General features: G+C 39.0%; 1 protein-coding gene across 2 annotated transcripts in view; it reads right to left on the bottom strand.

Annotated features, from left to right (window-relative positions):
• Positions 1–12,059, bottom strand: part of col9a1c (collagen, type IX, alpha 1c) — a 59,930-nt gene that overhangs the window by 19,419 nt on the left and 28,452 nt on the right. For both annotated transcript variants that reach the window (XM_079652980.1, XM_079652981.1), the window contains exons 4-7: positions 8,338–8,409; positions 5,087–5,216; positions 2,263–2,659; positions 1,627–1,707 (exon numbers count right to left, since the gene is read on the bottom strand). In XM_079652980.1, the coding sequence (XP_079509106.1) occupies positions 1,627–1,707; positions 2,263–2,659; positions 5,087–5,216; positions 8,338–8,409 (680 nt within the window). The remainder of the gene's footprint in view (positions 1–1,626; positions 1,708–2,262; positions 2,660–5,086; positions 5,217–8,337; positions 8,410–12,059) is intronic.

Below are 12,059 nucleotides of genomic sequence, written 5' to 3'. Positions count from 1 at the left end.
GTGGTTCATAAAAACATTTTCTTACTAAATATCTTACCCTAAGCCTAACCCTTTTATTTTAAATTGTATAATGTTTGAGTTTTTTTGCCGTCCGCGAGGAAGAGAAATGGGGCTCAGAGCCTCAGAATACTGAAATCTGTATTTTTTGTCATCTTTTTTTCCTTCTAATTTGTTATTATTTGGTGCAGGCACGGAACATACTACCAATAGACATACATTGCTTTTAAAATTGTTCTGTGTGACACAAAAAAAATGGCGAAATTGTGTTGGTGAACACGAATCAATAGATACATTTTGTGACTCTAACACGAAATGCCGTTTGACTGTGTTCTGTATTTGCTGTTTCACAAACCGTCAAGTGGCCAACACTCATGAATGAGGCGAGATATGCCTTACTTTATGTTTAAACAATCTGACCTGTTTCGACTTTAATCTTTAATGTCAAAGCTAAAGAACAGCTTTGTTTGCTTGATGAATACAAAAAAACGTCAAAGAATGCAACAGCTAGGAGGAAATTAAGCTAGTTAGCGTGTTGCTCATTATACAATTACTGACTCTTAAAGCTAATGTTAAAACCAAAGAACAGATTTTGTGCTTGTGAAATCACATTCGCCTGTAAATCAAACAGCTAAGAGAACATTTAGCTAACTGCTTAACTAACTAGCTGCTCTGGTATGTATGAGCAACAAGCTACAGAATTCCTGCTAACATTATTTATCTTTCTGAGCTAGTTAAGCTAACTGTCCTTCAAATTTAAGGTAGTAGACTAACAATTGTTAAATTTATGCTCCATCATAGCAAAAGCCGTAAGCACAATCTGTTTGTCGTTGCCAGCTTGCTGTTCCTCACTAAGAAGGGAGGAGAAAACCACTTTTAATGGTCTTAAGCAGCAGGCGGCAGGTGTTATAATGCATTCCTGTCAGCTGATAATCAAGTAGCAGCAGGTAGTGTGTGTTTATGAGGAAAGTTATTTACGGCAAGGCAACATACGTTACTTGTTAAAGCATTTTCTATTATTCCCCATTATACGTGCCGATCACCAGGACTTTTAATTATCCTCATTTGGGTGTGGGCAACGTCAGTAACTTTTCAGTTTAGCTGTAATTATGGAAAACCATGTTGTTAAGCTTAATGTTGTTTTTATGTTGAAGGAAGAAGTGCATGCTAAAGCCTATTATGTGCTGACTTTAGATGAAATGGTAACCACAAAAATCTAGCACACTTTGCAGGTTGTGTTGATCTCAAGACTATTAATTTGATAAAACTTCCTGTTTGTTATTAAAAGTGTGCCATTAAGCTAACTAGGGCTTTTGTTTTGGCTCCATGCATTGAGGTTTAACAGCCAATGAGATCATGTCTGCCTGCTCCTAACACCTCTGCCTCAAGAAAGGTTTGTAGTGCTCCAACTCCAATCTGCTGTCCAGCTTGCAAATTGTTTGGGATGAACTGCAACCTTTTGATACAGGCTACTGAAGGAAACTGCTTGGTTGAGTATGTGTTACACTTCTGCAACCCAATCTCAGCATATGTCTGCCCTTGTTATCTCTCAGCATGCTGTAAGGCTTATTAACCCTGAGTAAAAACCACAAACCACAGCAGACGCTGAGCAGATCCGTGTTACTGTACCTCGGTGGCCGGCAGCTCGTTGCAGCTCTCTCTCTGGGCCCTCTGTGGGTCGCAGTGAATCAACATCCACTGGAGCTCAAACTGAAAAAAGATTGTATAATGTTACCGCAAAAAAAGAAATAGCCTACTATGCAATCATTTTCAGATGTGACGGTGACAAAATGCTTCATTATGGTGCCTCGGTGTATCCGTCTGTCAGCAGGATTACAGAAAACATGATTTCTTTGAAAGTTGGTGTAAGGGTGTAGCAGCATGGGCAAGAAGGGACTCTTTTGGAGTGAAATGGGATGACACACAAATTATTTTCCACTTATATTAAAAGTGCAACATGTGGCCTTTGGTGGTCTACCCCGAGTGCCCTTGTAGGTACATGAAGGTTTGAAGCACTTCCCTCTGTGTGTTGTTGAGCTTCATTTTCCACCGTGGCTATTTTCTACAGGGATTAAGCTTTTATATTTTTCCCACTGGAACCCAGCTGAGCCACTTTGCTGTGACAGCAGCACTTTACAATTATAACAGAGCTCAGCACACACATAAACCTGAACGTGTTTGTTCACGGAAAGCACCATTTCACTGGTAAGTCGATTTCAGAGGAACAGGATTAAATGGAGCCGGCAGTTTTCCGCCCGTGCTTACCACTACGGAGGCGTCGGGGTCAGTATCCAGCCTGCCAATGAGAGTGTCTCCCTCTGTGTTGATGGGGCCTTTGCCCTTGATGGGTCTCAGATCCACAGGCTGGCAGTCCACGTACAGAGTGACCTGGTCGCGCTCCACGCCAATCATCACTTTGTGCCACTTGGTGTTGAAGAGCACCGAAAGGCCGGGGAAGGTGACGGTCTGCAGGTTTCCATCAGCGCCCATCAGGAAGTATTCAAGCGCCTGCTGGTCTCCGTTCAGCCTCAGTCCGGCTTGTTTGTTGCCGTCTTCGTCCACTATTTGCCAGACGTTCCACACCTTGCTCACGGTGTTCTTGATCATGCGGAAAGTCACCATGAAGGAGTACTCGTCAGGGAAGCCGCGAGGAAAGTTTAACCTAAGAGGGAGATTTAGCAAAAAGGGGTTAGCTGAGGTAGCGGGTTAGAATGATGGTTTTATTGAATGACACTCACGGGAAAGCTCAAACACATTTTTATTCATGATCACAAAATAAACACCACTTAGAGAAGCTATCATTACAACACAAGACAAGGATACAAATAACTTCAAAGCCTTGAGATCTCTGCCTGAGAGTCAAATACAAGCTGCAGACTTCAAAGAAACAAGGCATGCTATGATATCACCGAGGAGAAAGAGGCTGCCTCTGTGCAGAAATCAATGCTTCAATTAGAACACGCAGTCCAGGTTAGCTTCCACAGTCTGGGGTTTTAACAAGCCAGATTCTCAGTAGGTGGTGCATTCATAGATGGGCACTGCAGCCGGACTTTTACCATCTTGTAAACGATCAAGGTGAGGCAATAAAAAAAACGAGTTTCCTGTATCCAGTAAAACAAATGAAGAGCACTCTCTAGCCTTGCCTGAGGTGAGAAAGTCTGAAGTATGTGCTGCTTTTGGCCTGCAGGAGAATATAAAGGGCAGGCAGCAAAAAGCATCAAAGCACAGTCTGTGCCACGGGACGTGTGTGGTGGTGGTGGTGGGGGGGGGGGGGGAATAAACATGTATTTACATTCAGTGTGACAGCCCCGAGTGGTGTGGGGTGCCAGAAAGTTGCATAACTGCTTTTAAGGCAAGCTGGCCTGCAGAGATAAGCCAAAGCAGACCAACTGGGAAACACCAGGAGATGACTTTGGTTATGTAAAGCGATATTATATTATGAACCTACACACAATTTCCTTTTGTGCATCATGTATTTTAATTGTAAAATAAAATGCAGTTGCAGAAACATAAATGGCTTTATTTGACCTTTATTTAAGTGCAATACAAATATGCAAACATAGCTTTTAATTATATTATTAACCCTTTCAGTTCTCCTCTACAATATCTACTCTCATTCTTGTATCGTGGCAACAATCGAGTTTTCCATATTTGAGACACAACAAACTATTGATTTCATTTTAAATCAATTGATAACTTCATTGTTTTGTCTGTGTAAGTCAGAAGCACATGACCTTTTCCCCATAACACTCTGTGACATCTTCAAATGGCTTGTATTGTCCAAAAAACGATCAATTATGAAATGCCCACATAGGAGAGAAGTTGTGATTTACAGTAAAAGGGTAAATTACCAAGGGTCTGCACATTTACTAGTCATATTTCTCCCGATTTCTGACAAAATCAGATTTACACACGACTGTTTCCACTCGGACTTTAATACAGCTACACCATTGTTTGGTTTCCATGGTAACACGTCTCTTTAGTAGCGCGCAACTGAAAGTCTGAGAGGGTGAGGCAGATAGTCACAGAAAACAGAACAAGAATCAACAACTCCTCTACTCTCTGACTGCGGTCAAGCCAGCCTCCACTCGGGAAAACCTAGTCAAGCCAGCCCGCACGTGATATTGCGGTGCGCGAATATCCTATGCATTACGGTAGAGTCAAAACAAATCATCCCTCTGTGTTTAGATGAGAATAAAACAAAAAAAATCAGGACATTCTGATGTAGAGTTTCAAAATAAAAGACCTTTGAAGTCTCATGAGCTATCACCCCCCCCCCCCCCCCCCCCCACCCCCATTTTGCATTTTGAAATGCTCCCGATTTCTGTGGTCTCAAGGTTGGCGAGTATGGGTAGGGAACATGTGCAAACTGATGCATTATGGGAACCATTATAAACGCTTGACTCGTGGTCAGGGTCAGCCTCCGCGCGCATGTTTTTGAACATTCTTTAAAAATGTGGATTCTTCAGGTCAAATTACTTTAAAAAAGAGCAACACTTAATTGCTTGTCGACTCCCCATTAAGAAAGGGTAACTCAAAAGATGAAATATTGATTATGAAAGCAATGTCCATTCTTATTGAAGACTTGTGGATTTGTTGGAGACGTATTTTTTTGGAACAACATACCCTTTTTTCAAGGGGGTGTGATTTTTCGAAAGGGGCACACATAACATTTTTGCCCCAGGGTCTATAAGCGGGGTTCTTGCTACAACTTACCTTTAATTAAAAGCTGGGGGAAACCTTAACAGGAAGCATGTTCAGGTTAAACCTTTAAAGTACTACTGTATGTACAACCTAAGATAAATCATTACCAGATAGACGTGGTGAAATATGTCTCCGCTGTACATTTACAAAGGCCTTCAAGAAATGTGCTCTTTGAGACGCTCGTACATAAAAACGCCTTTGTGTCTAAGAGATGCCAAATATGTTCAGACTTGTTTTTTCTCTCTACCGATTATATGCTTTTCGCCATGCAGTAACATCTGTGGGGGACCTATAATAATGCAACACCTGCATCAGGAGGACCGCTGCCGCCTGTCAACATTTCTGTGTTTTTATCTGTCTTCTTTTAGGCCTTCAAAGTACTTACATGGTTGGAATTTGGAAGTTGGCCTCCCTGTCGAGGCGGTAGGCGACCTGAAGGGGCGTCGAACCCTCGACCTTCCTCACTCCCTTCAGAGGGATCACATCCAGCTGGAACTGGGTGATCAGATCAAAACCTAAAACATAATAATACATATGAATAGATTACGTTTGTATAGCGCCTTTCAAGGGACCCAAGGCCGCTTTACATGGTGAACAAACAAACAAACAAACAAACAAAAGGGGCAAATAATGAAGTAAACATTTTATAAATAGCAGTAGGAGTGGAAGCAGGGGGACTGTGAGGGGTCAGGGGTCAAAGGTCATGGTGAACAGGGGAGTTTTTAATGATGACTTGCAGATGTCCAGGGAAGCAGCATAAAAAAAAATATATAATAAAATAATAAAATGAAACTATGATACTATACAAACTCAAGCAGTGTAAAATTGATAAACATAAATGTGACTGACTTATAAATGATATATAAACAAAGGATCTACCTAATTACACATCTGAAAAAGGGGTGGGAAGAAGTTTGCACTTATTTAATCTCACCCTTTCTACCAAAAACTAAATTATTAACATTCTTTTTTTTTTGCTTGGAAAAAAACATTTGTTATTGAAAACCCTCAAAAGGTTCATGTTTTTATTTTTGATTTGATTTATTTCGAATGTGTAAAACAATAATACAAAAAAATAATAATAATAATGAAATGAAACATGAGAATTATTATACTATACAAACTTAAGCAGTATCAAATAAATATATAGATAGATAGAGAGAGAGAGAGATGGATAGAGAGAGAGAGAGATGGATAGAGAGAGATGGAGAGAGAGAGAGATGGATAGAGAGAGAGAGATGGATAGAGAGAGAGAGAGAGAGAGAGAGAGAGAGAGATGGATAGAGAGAGAGAGATGGATAGATAGAGAGATAGATAGATAGATAGAGAGAGAGAGAGAGATGGATAGAGAGAGAGAGAAAGAGATCGATAGAGAGAGAGAGATGGATAGAGAGAGAGAGATGGATAGAGAGAGAGAGAGAGATGGATAGAGAGAGAGAGAGAGAGAGAGATGGATAGGGAGAGAGGAGATGGATAGAGAGAGAGAGAGAGTGAGATAGATAGATAGATAGATGGATAGAGAGAGAGAGAGTGAGATAGATAGATAGATAGATGGATAGAGAGAGAGAGAGAGATAGATAAATAGATAGATAGATGGATAGAGAGAGAGATGGATAGATAGATAGAGAGATAGATAGATAGAGAGAGAGAGAGATGGATAGAGAGAGAGAGAAAGAGATCGATAGAGAGAGAGAGAGAGATGGATAGAGAGAGAGAGATGGATAGAGAGAGAGAGAGATGGATAGAGAGAGAGAGAGAGAGAGATGGATAGGGAGAGAGGAGATGGATAGAGAGAGAGAGAGAGCGAGATAGATAGATAGATAGATGGATAGAGAGAGAGAGAGAGTGAGATAGATAGATAGATAGATAGATAGATAGATGGATAGAGAGAGAGAGAGAGAGAGAGAGAGAGAGAGAGAGAGAGAGAGAGAGATAGGTAGGAATTGTTTGCGTTGCAGCAGCATAAAAAACAAGGCAATATTAATAAGAGAAATTAAGACACAAGAAATAAACAGTTCACATATTATGACTTGAATTGATTTGAGATTGAGTAGGTTTGTGTTTCTATCTTTACTGATGAATAATACTTTTGGAAGATGTTCTTGACATTGATAAGCACGGGTTGTAGTTTAAGATTCAGTTTGTCTGTTCCACAGAGCTGTGAAACTGCTTGCCTGATTTTCATGAAACTTGGTGGAAGAGAGTAGCATGGGTCACAGGAGGTTCATGTTTCCATCTTTTCAAATTAATAAATGTAATATTTGGAAGATGAAAGTATTATTATGAAACGATTGACCACGGCGGTGGATGCTAACCCACTGACGGCATTATTTGGCGTGGTCACACAGGAGACACGAATAACAACTGATCAGGCGGAGGCGTTCTCTACCCTACTTGCTGATACTCTTTAGTTGGAAGAAGGCTGCACCGCCGTCTCACCAGCGCTGGGTAGAGGAAGTCCCATCTTAAACTTGAGCAGCTAAAGCAAATTACCCGGGGCTCTATCTCAAAGTACTATGAGGTCTGGCAACCATTTCCGTCCTACTTTGAGAACAAATTCAATTCAATTCGAAGGTCACCAGTTCAAGTCCCGGCAAGACCAAGTGCTACCGAGGTGTCCCTGAGCAAGGCACCGTTCCCTACACTGCTCCCCGGGCGCCGTTCAAAATGGCAGCTCCTAACACTAGGATGGGTCAAATGCAGAGGGATTAATAGAAGTCAATCTTATCTTAATTCTCTAACATTGAAATAATGTAGCCAACCCCCCCCCACACACATTGTTTTTTATTCATTTATGTTTTCATTTTTACTTTTGGTTATTTAACCATGTAGTAATTTCATAATTGATGTTTGCTTTCTATATACATATTTTGTATCTCCTCTGGATGTCAATTGATATTGTGTAAACTTTCTGTGTGTGCTGTATTTTTAGATGTTGAGTGCTGCTGTTTGTTATATGTGGAAAATCAATACAAATATTTGAATAATAATAAAACTATTGACCAGACTTTCATGAATGATGATGAGTGTATCGTGACCCATGAAAGAACCCATTACATTTGGAGTGGATCCAAATCAGGAGCTGATATCCACACCATCTTTCAATTATAAAAAATGGCCGATATGCAATCCCAAGAGCCCTTCTAGTATAAATGCTAATTTCTGGTTATCACGATGGGCATAATTTGTCACTTCAACTTGCAGCACGAAGCTTGTTTGAGAAATAGCATAGCAGCATTGGACCAGAGAACTAGGTGAAGGAAATGTATGATTAAGCTAAGGGTGACATGTTGAACAAAAACAACTTCTTTACAACAATGCATATCTTTACAAAACCGCAGAGCAGCAGGAGTGCAGATGTGTTTGAAACGGGGCAGTGGTGAGCAATTACAGTCTTGCTGAGTTTGGATTGTTCTAACTCAAATTGTGTGCAGCTCAAGCGGAACATTTCATTTGCCTCATTTGACATCCAGAGGAGTTTCCAGGCATGAAGCGGCCCGCCCTGTTCAACTAATTAAACTCAGCACCTAGTCTGTTGTCCCTCTAAAGGCTTTGAAGGGCTTGAGTTTGTGGTCATCTCAAACCACTGCTTTTACTTACGTTTGAGTGCAATCAAAATAAACAGACGATCATTACCTGGAAGGTCATCTTGTCCGCTTCTCATCGGTGGGCAGACGGTATCGCCATCCAAACGATTGAGGTCTAGTTCTGATTGGACGAAACAAAAAAAGCAGAATGTTGTTATCCGTTATAATCCTGTCCATGCAATAAATTACTCTCAGTTTAATTCAGTTAGCGTTCAAATACAAGAGAAAGGGCCACCTCTATAATGTCAAAAGGGTATTACCTTGACAATGCACTGTTGTTAAAGTTTAATGCACTGTTCTCTTACATCTACACTAACAGTATTTCACTATTTGGACACAAATCAATATTGATTTATAAAGCAGACGGCTCCCAGACACCACTTGTGATCCAAATATGTCCTCAGAGATGGAATTAAAGGTGATACATATGGCAGCTAGTGTTGCATGACTGTGCCCAAAACCATATGTCATTGGAAATATTTTAGAAGGTCAATGTGGCAGGTGAGCCTTATGTGTTTGATTTATCAAGATCACAGTGTCCTTTGGGTGAAACTGCAGCCTGTAATTCATCAAGCTGCCATTTGATTCACACTTTCATCATAAGTTTTTGTTGGTGTGAAAAAATCTATACTTTAACATTAGAACAGTTGTGTTTTGTTCATCTCCAAATACAAGACAGGCCTAGGTTTTCATTGTCATTGTCCGCTGAGTTTCTATCAACAGTATGAACTCATACTAAGTAGGGATGCATGCGATTATTCGATTTTTCGAATATTCTTTACAGTCTCCATAATCGAAAATTATTTTTAAAAATCGATTTTATTTATATATATTTGTATTATTATTTATGTTTTTCTTTTTTTTCCTGGCTAAGTTTCAACCAAAATATAGACTAATGCTAATAATAGTAATAGTATTAATACTTGTAAATGGCCAGCAGTGCAGGCTGAGCAGAGTGGAGACTGCTGCTGCCTGCTACACAACGACCCCGCCCCCCTCTCCGTCACACGTGCGATTGATTTATTGGCGATATACAGAACAGTGAGAACAACAAAACCAAAGATGAACAAAGTGGTACGTTCAAAGAAGAGTTCCTCGTGGAACTAATTCGAACTGACAAGTGCAAATTAAGTAAAACAAAAAAGAAAAGAGTTCTCTCCCGTGGGGGGATTTGTCTATCGAGAGAGTTTCTGGCATCCCTAATACTAAGTTGTATATCAATGATATGCCCACATACACACACACTATAAACATGGTATTTCATTATATTGAATAAACACAATATGATCATTTTCTAATTTCCCAAATGTATTATGGAGCAAAAGTGGGATTTTCCTTGCATCCCAAAACATTTGAAATGTTAAATACCTACCAAAAAGTATGTTAGAACAATTAGGACAATTTTTTCAAAATGTTTCCTCATCACACTAAATCTAATCTTTGGGCACCAATTGGCAAACAACAGAAAATATAAAGTATGAGTGAATTTAGAACACTTTCTACTTGCTGCAATAATGACTCATTCAGTTATGATCCAACAGCTGTTGAGTACTTGGTTTACAGCAGAGGTGGGAAGTAGTGGAGTACAAATACTTTGTTACTGTACTTAAGTACATGTTTCTGGTATCAGTACTTTACTCCACTACTTGTTTTCCTGACGACTTTTTACTTTGACTTCTTACATGTTGAACACAAATACCTGTACTTTCTACTTCTCACATGTTGAACTCAAATACCTGTACTTTCTACTTCTCACATGTTGAACTCAAATACCTGTACTTTCTACTTCTCACATGTTGAACTCAAATACCTGTACTTTCTACTTCTTACATGTTGAACTCAAATACCTGTACTTTCTACTTCTCACATGTTGAACACAAATACCTGTACTTTCTACTTCTTACATGTTGAACTCAAATACCTGTACTTTCTACTTCTTACATGTTGAACTCAAATACCTGTACTTTCTACTTCTTACATGTTGAACACAAATACCTGTACTTTCTACTTCTTACATGTTGAACTCAAATACCTGTACTTTCTACTTCTCACATGTTGAACTCAAATACCTGTACTTTCTACTTCTCACATGTTGAACACAAATACCTGTACTTTCTACTTCTTACATGTTGAACACAAATACCTGTACTTTCTACTTCTTACATGTTGAACACAAATACCTGTACTTTTACTTCTCACATTTTGAACACAAATACCTGTACTTTCTACTTCTTACAGGTTGAACTCAAATACCTGTACTTTCTACTTCTTACATGTTGAACACAAATACCTGTACTTTCTACTTCTTACATGTTGAACTCAAATACCTGTACTTTCTACTTCTCACATGTTGAACTCAAATACCTGTACTTTCTACTTCTCACATGTTGAACACAAATACCTGTACTTTCTACTTCTTACATGTTGAACACAAATACCTGTACTTTCTACTTCTTACATGTTGAACACAAATACCTGTACTTTCTACTTCTCACATGTTGAACACAAATACCTGTACTTTCTACTTCTTACATGTTGAACACAAATACCTGTACTTTCTACTTCTTACATGTTGAACACAAATACCTGTACTTTCTACTTCTTACATGTTGAACACAAATACCTGTACTTTCTACTTCTTACATGTTGAACACAAATACCTGTACTTTCTACTTCTTACATGTTGAACTCAAATACCTGTACTTTCTACTTCTTACATGTTGAACCCAAATACCTGTACTTTCTACTTCTCACATGTTGAACACAAATACCTGTACTTTCTACTTCTTACATGTTGAACACAAATACCTGTACTTTCTACTTCTTACATGTTGAACACAAATACCTGTACTTTCTACTTCTCACATGTTGAACACAAATACCTGTACTTTCTACTTCTTACATGTTGAACACAAATACCTGTACTTTCTACTTCTTACATTTTGAACACAAATACCTGTACTTTCTACTTCTTACATGTTGAACACAAATACCTGTACTTTCTACTTCTCACATGTTGAACACAAATACCTGTACTTTCTACTTCTTACATGTTGAACACAAATACCTGTACTTTCTACTTCTTACATGTTGAACACAAATACCTGTACTTTCTACTTCTTACATGTTGAACACAAATACCTGTACTTTCTACTTCTTACATGTTGAACTCAAATACCTGTACTTTCTACTTCTTACATGTTGAACTCAAATACCTGTACTTTCTACTTCTTACATGTTGAACCCAAATACCTGTACTTTCTACTTCTCTCATTTTCCAAACAGGCTGGTTCCTTTAGTCTGAATGTGTGTTTTGTGGCGTGATCATTATTATTCAGAGTCATTGCGTGCCTATTGATTTGAACAGGATCCGTGTATCCATCATTTCCTGGTCTTCTCTAAAGAAGAGGGACCAATGGAAACGTTGTCATGTTGCCGTTGGTCACCATGGAAACATTCATTAGCTAACAATGACATTATTGTTCTATTGATATAAAGGGAGGTCAGGTACTCTTTAAAACAGCTGCTAGTTATGGGTACTTTTTACTGAAGTACATTTCAAAGCCTCTTTACTTTGACTTGAGTAAAGAAGTTTAGTCAGTACTTATTTTTAAACACGAGTATCTGTACTTCTACTTGAGTAAAGGATGTTTTGCCATCTCTGGTTTACATTTTCAAACCTATATAAAAAACATCCCCATTTTTTTTCTGTGGAAAGTCAATTCCTTGGATCTGTCAGAAGAGGGGGCTCTCCCTGATCCCTGATCCCTG

Source organism: Notothenia rossii (assembly GCF_949606895.1).
Source record: "Notothenia rossii genome assembly, chromosome: 10".
In the NCBI taxonomy this organism is placed as follows: Eukaryota; Metazoa; Chordata; class Actinopteri; order Perciformes; family Nototheniidae; genus Notothenia; species Notothenia rossii.
The sequence above is the reverse complement of the archived record's forward strand: the minus strand, read 5'-3'. Positions and strand labels throughout refer to the sequence as shown.